General features: G+C 41.2%; 1 protein-coding gene across 2 annotated transcripts in view; it reads right to left on the reverse strand.

Annotated features, from left to right (window-relative positions):
- CA5A (carbonic anhydrase 5A) overlaps positions 1-9,827 on the reverse strand; it is a 56,318-nt gene extending 46,491 nt beyond the window's left edge. The window contains exon 1 of one of the 2 annotated variants that reach the window (XM_072117095.1): positions 9,604-9,827. In XM_072117095.1, the coding sequence (XP_071973196.1) occupies positions 9,604-9,730 (127 nt within the window). In that variant the 5' untranslated portion in view covers positions 9,731-9,827. Of the gene's footprint in view, positions 1-8,423; positions 8,533-9,603 lie in introns of those variants that run through there. The other variant, XM_072117097.1, reaches the window with a different exon arrangement.
- Positions 9,828-13,383: the final 3,556 nt, after the last annotated feature.

Below are 13,383 nucleotides of genomic sequence, written 5' to 3' on the forward strand. Positions count from 1 at the left end.
ATTCATTAGGGCCACCTCCAGGTTGAGGCCCCAACTCAAACAAAGAGTTCCTACCTGGGATCTCTCCTTAGTTCTAAACTACCTAACCGGGCCACCGTTTGAACCTCTAGAATCAGCTAGCATAAAAGATCTGACTCTAAAAGTAACATTTTTAGTAGCTATAACCTCAGCTAGACGATTGGGAGAAATACAAGCCCTCTCCATTAGAGAGCCTTATTTAAAAATATCCAGTGATAGAGTAACCTTAACTCTAGACAAAACTTTTATTCCCAAGGTTTCATCTGACTTTCATCGGAATCAGGAAATCATCCTGCCTTCTTTCTGCCAGGAACCCAAAAATCCGAAAGAGATGGCCTGGCACTCCTTGGATGTTAAAAGAGCTCTATTACAATATCTCAAACAGACTGAATCTTGGTGCCAGGATCACAATATCCTTCTTCAATATGGGGGTAGAAATAAGGGCAGAAAAGCCTCCAAAGCATCGATTGCAAGATGGATCCAATCAGTAATCAGAGCAGCATATACAACTCAACGATTAGAAACCCCGGGGAAGGTTAAAGCGCACTCAACTCGGGCCATGGCAGCATCCTGGGCAGAGAAGAGAGGAGCATCAATAGAGGAGATCTGTAGAGCAGCTACTTGGTCCAGCCACATGACTTTTGCGAAACATTACAGACTAGACTTACATTGTGCTAGAGAGTTAGCCTTTGGTAGAAAGGTTTTACAGGCTGTTGTCCCCCCCTAAAAGGAAATGGTTATTTGTTATATCTCCATGTAGGGCCGTCATGGGGGACGCTAGGGGAAAAGTTGAATTATTCTTACCGTTAATTCCTTTTCCATTAGTCCACCATGACGGCCCATGTATATTCCCACCCTATGTCATATTATTGCTGTAAATGTTTATGACTATATTGTATGTGAATGAAACATATAATAAATGGGTTGTATCCACTGCCAAGGTTCGTTATTGGAAGCCACTGGTATGTGGATGCAGGGGGGGGTGTTTTAACCTCTCCGCTTCCTGTCCCTGCAGGGTCAAGGGTCATCCTCCATGTAGGGCCGTCATGGTGGACTAATGGAAAAGGAATTAACGGTAAGAATAATTCAACTTATCCACCTGGCGGTTTTCCTAACCATATGTTAATTGTGTTTGCCAATACTTTCTTTCTTGAACATTAGCTTTGTCAAAAAAAGTTTTGCCTGCTTAACTAACTATGCAGGTTAAAAGTTTGCAAATTTTTCATACTTGTGCAGACTCCCACTACCTCATTTGACCCCCACATATAACTTGGGGCCACTTTTATTTATTTTTCCGAGTTCTGCCCCTGAAAGGTAGTCTCGAAAAAGTGATGTTTCAGGAGAAAGAAAAAATAAAGTAAAAATCCTTTTACCCTTTTATTATTAAAGCCATTAGTCTTGTGAAATTCAGTGAAACAGCTTTCATTCTCCTCCTCTTGTTCCATCAAGTACATAATGTTCACAGCACTGTGTGAGCACCAAAACCAGTGCCAAGAACATCAAAAACCACCACACCCAGATCCACATTCTACCACTGTGCCCAGTGGGGCTGCTGACAGAAACAATTCTGAATACAAAAGTGAGGAAACTGTGTGGTGGAGCTATAGAGAGGGGGCATAGGATCCCTGTACTTAATAATATTATTACATTGTGTTATATTCTAAACGAAGGAGTCACAATTTCTCTAAAAAATTACCAGTCCGTTCAGAGAATCTGCCCTGACCTATTTTTCTATACGTTATGCTTCGTGTAAATAAACGTATATTCCCTCCTGTCACAAACTATGTATCTTGTTCATTTTTTTGTGGTCAGTGTGCTTTCTGTATTCTATAGTTTTTGAGCCATATGTTGGCAAAAACGGTCTTCATGTTTTTGCAGATCCGGAAAAAATAACGAAAGGCTGGTAAATGAGGTAAGTAGCTTGTTCCCAACCTTTTGGAGTGTCACATGATTGTGTTACCTAGCAAACGGATCCCCAAATATCGACAGCGCACAGATGACTGTTGCAACAGTATTTTTCACATGGATTCTATGGGAGAGCAGAGCCACAAACGTGAGCAGGAATAGAAACTGAGTTATTTCTTATGGTCTCATAAACGGGGCTGTGAGAGAGGCCGCAGAAAGATTAAGGGTGGATAAAGCCCCTGAGCTTAAACTGGTGGAAGCCCTCCTCCAATTTTTTTTTTTTCCTAAGTAAATATTGCTAGTGATACAGATATGCCAGTAATGCACATATGTACATGGTCCTTACCCCTGAGTAACACAGAAATATACACGGGCCCCACCTGCAGTAATGCACATTTACACATAGCTCCTGATGCCCAGTACCACATAAATACAAGCCCCAGAGCGCCCAGTAATACATATATACATGGTCTTCACTGCCCAGTAACACATATAAACATGGCCCCATCCTGTAACACATATATACAGCCCCCAGAAAAATAATAAAATTGAACTTGTGGTGGAACTTGTGGCATGCAGGCGGCGTGATGTTTTAACAGCAGTGGCAGGACGGCAACGTCCAGTATACGCTCTTAGGTCAATGGCGAGCAGGGAACTCCCTTGCTCTGCCATAGGTTAAAGTCTCTTGGATACCGGGCCGTTCTCTAAACCGACTCTTAAAGCAGCAGCCACTTCAGAGAAAAGTCGGACCCACACAAATTGTGGGTGATTCGCACAGCAGCCGCCCAATTCGTCCACACGTGGTGGGGTCCCGGGGCGCATGCCCTAGGAGTCCACCCTATAATCTGGGCTAACCCACACTAATTCACAGTTGCAGCATATTTGGTGGAATTTCAACAAATCCCATATGCTACATAAATACATAGTACAAAGTAACTGTTGCTGCAGGTTATAAATCCACAACACAGGTTGGTTTTGTCGCAGCCTGTATTATGGCTTGATATGCCTTGAAAATATATGTTTTTAATAATAAATTAAAAGACGACCAGAATCTGAAATTTCCAGTATTGAAAGCTGTGCATAACTTTTATATTACTGCTGAATTCTATCTACGTGCTGTCCTGGTTCACACTGCTGTTTGTGCTGCTCTCCTTAATAACATAACATGGAACAATTCAGCCTGAGGAAATAGGTGAACATTCAAGGATGCATGAACTTTTCCCTCAAATATTCGAAAACCCTGTCACCTAAAATAATCCTGCCCTCATAGCAATCATATGTATATGCTTTGTTCACACAATGCATTGTGTTAAGAAGTGCAAGTGTATTGGGAGTTGCTTTCAAAAAGCATATGCATTATGGCCTTAACACTTGTGTTAAGTGAATTGCAACACATATGACTGGTTAACAAGGCAAAACATGTGTTGCTACTTATCAACCGCAAGAATTAATGTCTCAGGGTATATGGGTTCAGGGAGAAGTAACCCCCAATGCACTTGATTTGCGCTTCCAAACGTGCCTGAAGCATATCATGTGAACGGAATTTTAGGCCGTCTGCACACGATGCATTTAATGTTTAGATTAAGTGTAAATATCAGGGTAAAAAACCCAGAGCAGAAACTGATATCTGCCGCTGAATTGTGATCCACAGCATGTCACATTTTCAATGCAGATTCTGGTGCGGAATTCAAGTTTTGCAGTCTACTTCCAGTTTTGGCTTCAAAAACTGCAACCCCTTAAAGGGCACCTACCACCACGAATCTACCTATAAAGGTAGATCGGGTGGTAGGTGGATGTATGGGACGTGAGGATAGCCCTTTTTAGAGCTAATCCTCACGTCCCCGCTAGCGTAGCATAAACTTTATTGCCCTAATATGTAAATTTTATTAAGCGGCTACTGGGGCGTGGAGTAGCCGGACACGAGGCTACACGGCGCGGCTACTCCACGCCCCAGTAGCCGCTTTCCCCCGCCTACCCTGTGATCTTCGGCGCGCAGCTCCTGGCAGCTGCGCGCCCTCGTCCGAGAAGCCGGAGTTCTGCGCATGCGCAGTAACTCCGGCCTCGTTCCCGAGATCGCGCATCCTCGGGCCTGCGCTCTGCATACCTATACCAGAGCGCAGGCCCGAGGATGCGCGATCTCGGGAACGAGGCCGGAGTTACTGCGCATGCGCAGAACTCCGGCTTCTCGGACGAGGGCGCGCAGCTGCCAGGAGCTGCGCGCCGAAGATCACAGGGTAGGCGGGGGAAAGCGGCTACTGGGGCGTGGAGTAGCCGCGCCGTGTAGCCTCGTGTCCGGCTACTCCATGCCCCAGTAGCCGCTTAATAAAATTTACATATTAGGGCAATAAAGTTTATGCTACGCTAGCGGGGACGTGAGGATTAGCTCTAAAAAGGGCTATCCTCACGTCCCATACATCCACCTACCACCCGATCTACCTTTATAGGTAGATTCGTGGTGGTAGGTTCCCTTTAAGGAGATATAGCCATTTGAAGTTGGCTAATGTCATGACATAAATTAACTTAGCTTAAATGCTTTCTGCGATCTGTCACAGTAAAAGATCATGTTTATTCACGTGGAGCAGGCGTCAAGGGGTTAAAAAAAACTTGTAAATAAATTCTTATAGTTTATTATATATTATGTAATAGAAGCAGATTGTTATTATCATTATCAGGTAGTACAGGAGTGCCTAGGACCCAACACTAAAATCTTTTCCTGGGGACTGTATAGCTGTATGTAATTATTTCCGCACATGGATTTGCAACTTCCTGAAACATGGCTGACCCATAGCTTGCTTTCTAGCCCTTGCCTTGTGCTCTCATGGTCCTCAGATTCCTGTCATTAACCTGTTGACTACACAGGCACAGCCACCAAATTCAAGGGACCATCGGTTGATTCACTTGTTCCCATGTTGCCCAGTCCAGATCATGACACATTTTGTTGCCAATAGCCATTTAGTAAAGGTCCACTTACATATCAGACATATTGTATAGACCATAAACGATGATTAGTGCGCTCACTCATCCCCATACAGTTTGTATTTTCCATCAGCACATCCCTTTTTTACACATAGAGATGTACTGCTAACAATGATTTTTATACCCTCTTATGTATTTATGCATTTGTCCACTTGACAAATGTAGAGACATTTTGCCAATTAATCTCCAATGGAAAAGGCCTTGTGTTCATTTTTTTAAAAGCAGTTTTAAAACAAAACCCATGGATGGCTAATAAAATAAAAGACCAGGACCATATATTCTCTGTGTTTATGATGCACGCATGCTTTGGCTTCAAAACCAGCACAGGGGCTAAAATATGGGTCTCTGAATAAGATTAAAAAAAAAAAATCAATGAACAGGACTTCTAAAGGAACAGGTACTCATCCATGGGGCTATTGCTCTGAGATATTGTAAAGAAAGGAAAAAATAGAACTACTGAATATCCAATGCAACATATCTAATAAAAGTACTTGGTTCCTATCTGATTTAATAAATATTTAAAAATAGAGGAATGATGTGTTTTAGCACCCTTCAACATACACGACACATATAAAAAAAAAATTAAAACCATTAGCCTACCTTATCTGCTCATGCCTATGTACCCTCTTGTTCCTCCACAGGATGCCAGAGCTCACCTGCAGAAGTTCTGGTGGACAGAGCTGGAGTCGAACAGAGGAACATCATGTAATGCTTTATTTCTGGTATTTCTTTTTTGTACCTCTGGACAAAGGACCTGGGACCTAAAGTTATGTGAGGCTCATGTCATCATGAATAACTATAATACTTGGAATCCCATGCCCTGCACAGTGTCTGGGATTCTAGCATACTTATGTGTTTTAGGTCTAGGTCTAAGGACTTATTCAAACAGTTGCATTATATCTGTGGAACTTGTGTCGGCTGTATTTCCCAGATTGAGAATAGTAAGGAAAGGTACTACTGTCCTGTGTTAAAAACGTGATAACAGCTACATTCACATGGACATATTTTCACAGGGAAGCAGTGATCAGCACCAAAGAAAACAATGAATCCTACTCCTTTCTCTCTTTGTGGGGTCTAGAAAATACGACTGGCACACAGTCCATACATCATAGACCGAATGTGGCCCTTAGGCCACACATAGTGTTGTTCCGTAGTAAAATTACAGAGGCAAAAGCCATTCAAAATCATGCCCATTGTTTGTGGACAGGGACAAAAATGTGTTCCATTATAAAGAAAGAAACATTAAATGTATGCCTATGGCCTTATAATCTTGTTATGATAAGCCTCATGCCCACTTGGTATAATAATATAATTCACATAATTCTGGCCCCCTATATGCAAGAACATAACTTCTATAATATTGCCCCTTATGTACAATAATATAACTACTATAATACTGCCCCCTATGTGCAAGAACATAACTACTATTATACTGCCCCCTATGTGCATGAATATAACTACAATAATACTGCCCCCCATGTGCAAGAATATAACTACTATAATACTGCCCCCTATGTACAAAAATATAACTTGTATAATACTGCCCCAAATGTTTAAGCATGTAACTTCTTTAACCACAATAATGCTTGTTCAAAAACTCCTACTTTTAAGAATATAACTACTATAATACTTGCATACAATAATATAATGTAAAACTGCATGTATATAATGCAGTATGATACTGCTTCCCTATTAGATAGTGGGTGAGATTTTCTTACCTGTCTTGACGTGTTCCCAGAAAGTGCATTGTCTGACCGGAATGCACTGTGCTGTGATTCACTAAGATGGTGCGCCCGATATCATGGATGTGTCATTTATCCCCTCAGGTCTGCCGGAGTTCACCTTCTTCTTCCCGGTGCATGTAAGTGCTTGCTCTTGTGACACAATTTGAAAGTTAAATCCCGCCCTCTGTCCGAATAAGTGGGATCGTGTGACGGCACGTCCCCCTTTTCTGTCGTATGTGAAGCCAGCGCAGCTGCGACACAATCTGATCGCGTGTGACACAATCCCAGTGCAGACCCGTTATATACCTGTCACAGCCACGCAAAACCCCAAAACATTGCAAAATACGACGAAAGTGCGATCCTTAGTAAATAAGCCCCAGTATGAACTAAATAGAATAAGTTAGGTGGGCATCATTTTTGTACCAAGCTTATACTACAGGATAATTCGTGGATTCAGATTTTATTTTGTTTCTTTTGATGCCAAGTATTTTTGTGAAAAGGAACATTCACTAAGAAAAATATTCTGTAAACACGATGACTCATTAAAGCAATAGAAATGAGTCATTGGAAAAGAAACTGAACACTATTTAAGGGAAACAAAATTTTCTCTATTGGGTTAGCACTGGTCTGTTTTTATCAAATGTTTGCACACATGTATTAGGATACAACACCATAGAAACCAGTATGAATCCAGTGACAATTTTTCCAAGTATTATTTGAAGGGTGTTATAAGAATCTGCTTGGTTACTTGTAGTGATCAATTTTATTCTACACTCCTCAACAATATTAAGGTTTATATATCTTACCACTGACTGTGTCATAAACAACATCTACAGGCCTAGGCAAAATGTTTATGACTGTAACTCTATGTAACGTGTATGAATGGGGGGGTGATGAACAAAAATAAACTCTAGTCCTCATTGGAAACTTGCAATGCAAACACTTGCAATTAGAACTAGCACCGTTATGGAGATTTATTAACGCTTGTTCGCCAGATTTCCCCGCCGTCTGGCGTGGAGGAGGAGCAGGTTTTACATCATATGATGGCAAATGATGTTTACATGGTCCTAGGTCTAGAGACTTATTCCCATCATTTAGCGAATATGGTCCTTAATGCCCATTAACAACAGATTAGTCCACACAGTCCACACAGGCTTGGTCCCTAAATAAAGACATTGGCACACATTTATTAAAGCATTTGCCACAGTTTTCTGTCTGACTTTGCACTGAAAAGAATGTGCAAGCGCCCGTCTGTGCCCGTTTTGTATCATGGTTGCACTGTGTCCGTCAAGACCTAAAAAATGTGCTCCACATTTATTACTGATGTGTGCCTCTATTCTGAAGCACGAACAAGGTGCCCAAAAGAAAATGGTGCCCACCTCCAGATCATTGCAGGGGGCGCCATATTATTGAAGACTGTGCGCCAGTATTCATTAAGCTGGCACACTCTGAACACTCCACAGGCAAAATGCACACAGTGTGAATGTGGGCCAATCTGCTTCTAATTTCTTTTAGCTGTGGCCATTTCTACCTCTATATGGCATATTAATATGGCATATAAATAAAAATGTCAAAATCATAGCCCTTTTATAACAATATAGTATAAGAACAACTGAGAAAGATTTAGAAGTATAATAATCTTTATTACTTTAAACCAATAAACAAAAATCCACTGTAGACCAACTACATTGGGCAATAAAGATGACCCCCCCCATGCATGGGTGTAAATAGGAGAGAGGTAGCCCCATAACAGACTTCCGAATGGGTCCCAACAGAAAATATACATATTTGTATACTCACACATTAAGGGTGCATTCAGACGGCCGCCACAGCAGTATGGTGCCACACATTCCGCGCCGTACACAAGGAAAAGATAGAGCATGCTCTATCTTTGCCCCTGTGTGCGCTGCTTTTCTCTATTGCGGGGGGGGGGTGGCACAGAGGTTTGAAACTGCCAGCCCCACTGGCAGCTATCACTGTATTTACGCCCTGCCCCTATGTTATTACAGTACAAAAATTTACTAATTTCAGAGACTTTACTATTAACAGGGTTAATAAAAAGGGTTGTTTTTTACATAAAATTTCAAAGTTTATCTGATTAGGTTATGACCACAATATAGTAAGACAATTTTGACAGCAGGGAAAACTCTGAAAAGTTACATTGTGCAAAAGAGCAAAGCTATCCTTGTGTACATGGTATTTTGCTTCCATTATGCTCTTCCGCAATGGAATATTGTAACTGAAACCACTGCCACAGATGGAAACTTCACTATTAAGTTAACATCCAATTAAAAAGAGGGAAAAATAATATTTAATATATATTTAAATAACTGAAACCTAACACCGATGTGGTCTCAGCAAAATAGAAATGGTAAAAACAATTGGTTTCTGTGATCCGGTCAGAAGGACCCTTCCTGGCTTATTATTGTGGGGAGTGGTATTAAGACCTGGTATTAAGACTGGGGATTGCCAATCAATATATAAAAATGGCTGTATGGGAATGGGGCAGCAATATCAAGCCTGTAGAGAATACATTTATATGACTATGGCAGGAGTAGGTGACTAACTATAATAAATTCTGAAAATTTTACTATTGATTATTAGGATTCTTTTAACCATTTTTTATATACAGGCAATATGATGATATGGTATATAGTGTTGCACTGTGTATATTCTCATAAAGAGCAAAAAAATTGTATAAAACATAATCCAAATCAACCTTTTAGGATTAGTGTAAAACAACAAAAACTGAATTAGATACCCTCTAGTTACCTGTAGTATGAGGAACATTCAGGTATTTTGATCACAATATTGGTCATTAAAGGGACCTAATGATAATGGCTATTCACTTTAATATGGTTGACTATTCTATGGCTTACTTAGAACCTGGTTGGTGCATATATACATATTATATTTATGGCACTTTATGTTGCAGTCAGTAGTTATAGATTTTATAGCCCTGACCATTTCTGATACTCACAGTTTGCATTGTTGTGCTGGAGAGAACATGCAGCTAGATTGCAGTTTCTGACCTGTAACCTCATTTGATGATGGAGAACACATTTTGCCAGTTGTCTGCTTAGTCTAAGGATAGATATCGCCCTCATCACTGTGTCCTGGGTGAACCTGGGTTACCAGATGCTTGAGGAATTATCCAGGACAGATGCTTCTCCTCTATGTATGCTTAGATGGTGAGTGTCTGTTTGTTTTGAGCTGCTCGGTTAATATTCCACCCAGGACTCCTCATTGGCTCCAAGCTTGCTTGGGTGTGGACAGAATTCAGAAAGGTTTTTTTTTTAATCATTATGTACTGAGTACGAATATAAACCCCAAATTAACATCACAAGTCATCTATATCTTCTATAAGTAAATTGAACGATAAACCATAAAATATATGGCACTCCTATGTGTTCAAGTACATAAGAAGTATTTTTAGTAGTTATATTCTCATACAAAGAGTCAGCAATATAGAAGTATATTACTGAACATGTTAGCAGTATTACAGAATTTATATGGGGCATTATTGTTTTATAGTTGTTTTATAGTACTTATATTTTTGTACTAAAACAGCATTGAAGTAGTATTGTTTTGTACTTAAGAGGCTGTGTCATAACAATTATATTATTAATTGAAGGGAGCATTTTTATAGTTGTTATATTCTTACATAGAGTACTATAGTGGTAATATATTTGTCCGTAGAAAGCAGTTTTATAGTAGTTTTAGTTATTAGTTTTATTTAGTTTCCCTGGAGCCTTTGTGAAGGTTCTTTGCACCTGAATTATATTGAAAACACACTGGTAGGGTCTGCCTGTTTCCTCCCACACTCCAAAACATACTGGTAGGTTGATTAGATTGTGAGCCCCATTGGGGACAGGGACTGATTTGTCAAGCTCTGTGGAATCTGTGTGCGCTATATAAAGGAAATATTATTATTATTATTGAAACACTTGGTCAGAAACCGCCACGCACTGTCCAGTTTTCACAGACAGAAAACAGTGCCGAGGAAGGAACTCCAAGCAATATAGTTATATATGATGCAAAGAGGCAGTTTTTTCCCGCTGAACGACAGCGCCAAACCGTAATCATGAATTTGCACATCATATTTGCAGTAATAGAATAGAAATCATATTCATATTATTATGACATAAGTATTGGTATTTTAGAAGATTTTTCATATATACAAAGGCTATAATTATTGTAGGTACTGTATATTTTTCTACAATGGGGGCAGGATCATAGTAAATATATTCTTATTCACAGGAAGAAGAATTAAGTTACTAATATTTTTGCCAAAAGAAGCAGTCATATAGTTGTTATACTCTTGTACACAGGGGAATATATTAATATCTGATGTTGGTATAGTAAAATTAAGAAATTTGGATTGACAAAACAAAAAGATTTAATGTTTTGGTAAGTTTTCATTGTTTTTGCAGCCACATGGTCATCCTTACACATATATTTGTCAATTTTCTTCTTTAAACTCCCAGTTTGTCCAGTTCACCCTGTCTAACAACGTCCATCTGTGTGACATACAGTCATGAAAAAAACAGAATGCAGAGCAAAGTTAGGACACTGAAAACAAGCCATAGCTACATTCACATCACTTTCTCATTTGCTGTTAGTAGGTGTTCATAATGTAGATGCATTTTAAGTAAATGGCATATATATAAAAAGCAAGCTCAAAATGGCAAGCTTAAAACGTTAAGACTGAAAAAGTAATGGTCCACCATATACCTCCTATACCTTTTATGATAAACTTGGAGAAGAAATGTATATTAGGATGTGAATTGTTAATCACCATGATTCTTCTGTGGACCTTGTTGTTGTGATGCAACATAGGACGCTGTATGTCATTCTTGTTTGAAAATGTTCAATAAAAATGTTTGTGGAAACAAAAACAAATGGTCCCCAAGGGGGTCTTACCATTCCTTGCAGTTAGATTACAGGTCCAGGCTGTCTGATGCACCAACTTCAATTCTGCAGACAGCTGTTGTGTGTGTCAATGATCCACATCTGGAACTCTGAAAAAAGGTATGTGAGTGCAGGTAGGTGGCCACCATAAAAAAACACCACTGGTGAAATTGAATCTCTCTTGCCTTGGAGCTGCAACCCTAACCAGCAGCCACACTGACAGGAACCTACCCCGTGGTAGAAAGGCCCCTAGTTAGATTTACCTAGCTCGCTAGTCCCATAGAAAATTCAAAGTCCCAAAATGACGGGTTTCACCTAGAAAGGCTCATTGGGAGAAAAAAAATTAAAAAAGGTGTCTGCTCAGAAGTTATATAGTTGTTATTTGACGAGAAAAAATGCAGTAGCAATGGCTTTATTTATATAACAATTTTTAACAGTAAATGGAGTAGAATATGCATATAAGCAAGACAGGACAACAAATAGAACAAAAGATTGCATATATGTGACATGACCGCAGAAACACGGTCGGGCTTAGGTTTTTACCGTCAGCTGCGCTGGGCGGCCAAGCGTTCGCTGGTGAGCCCAGGAAGGCCAAATACAGAAAGAAGGGGGAGACAAGGTGTTTTCCAAGGGGAACGAGAAAAAGGACGTGGGGGGAGGTTGGGAAATGGGGTGGGGGGAGGGAGGAATAACGGGGGAGGGCAGAGAAGAGTGGGGAAGGGAGAAAGAAAGAAAGAGAAAAAAAAAAAAAGGGGTGGGGGGGTGGAGCCCGGCCACAGACAGTGACCGGTGGGGTGGGGTTGGGGGGTTATGGGATTTCCAGGCAGCCAGGGCAGCCACTGGGTGGGCGTCCATGTAGGTGGGCTCACTATTCGCCAGTGGCCAGGAGGGACCTGTACGTGGGTGATTGCCTGAACTGAGTCCAGGGAAGCCAGGTCTTGTGGAATTTCTCAAATGTGTCATGAATTGAGGCAGTGAGTTCTTCCATGAGCATTATTTCGTTAACCTTCGAAAGCCAGAGGGACACAGACGGGGCGACCGTTTGTCGCCACAAAAGGGGAATGCATGATCTTGCCGCCATAACGAGGAAGCGGAGAAGTGAGCGCTTGTATACCTGGAGTGAGATCTCGCTATGTTGAAGAAGGAATAGAGCCGCATCGAGGGGCAGAGAGTAGTCATCAATCTGCCTAATCGTAGATTGGACTGCGTCCCAAAAGGGAGTCAAAGTGGGACATGACCAGAAAGTGTGAAGGAACGTGCCCTACGCCGCCCCACACCTCCAGCATGCCGGGTCCGTATCTGGAAACAGGCTATGGAGTCTGGATGGAACCCGATACCATCTGGATAGCAATTTGTAGTTACCTTCTTGGAAGCGTGAGCTGATGACTCGTGAGATAGAGAGAAAATTTGCTCCCTTTGCTCTGGTGAAAACGTCACTTGGAGATCTTGTTCCCACTGGGAGATGAAACGAGGAGGGGGTTGGTTTTCTGGACATTGTAAGATGTTATAAGTAATGGAGAGGCCATGTCTCAACTGTCCGGTGCCCGAGCATATAGTTTCAAAGGGGGTAGGCGTATCGTTGTAAGAGTCTGGGGGGGGGGTAAGGTGTGCAAGAAGGACTGTAGTGCGAAGGTACGCCAAGGACTCAGAACCGAAACCCCTGAGGACTCTGCTATGTTTAGAAGGGATCGCCAAGAGTTGTTTGCTCGGAAATGTGAAACATTACTTATGCCAGCTGTCCTCCAATTGCGGAAGACCGGGTCTTCCAATCCCGGAGCAAATTTGGGGTGCCCCAGAATAGGGGACATGGACGAGTGGGCGGAGATGAGAGGGCCTCTAACAACATCTG

This window comes from Engystomops pustulosus, chromosome 7 (genome assembly GCF_040894005.1).
Source record: "Engystomops pustulosus chromosome 7, aEngPut4.maternal, whole genome shotgun sequence".
NCBI lineage: Eukaryota > Metazoa > Chordata > Amphibia > Anura > Leptodactylidae > Engystomops > Engystomops pustulosus.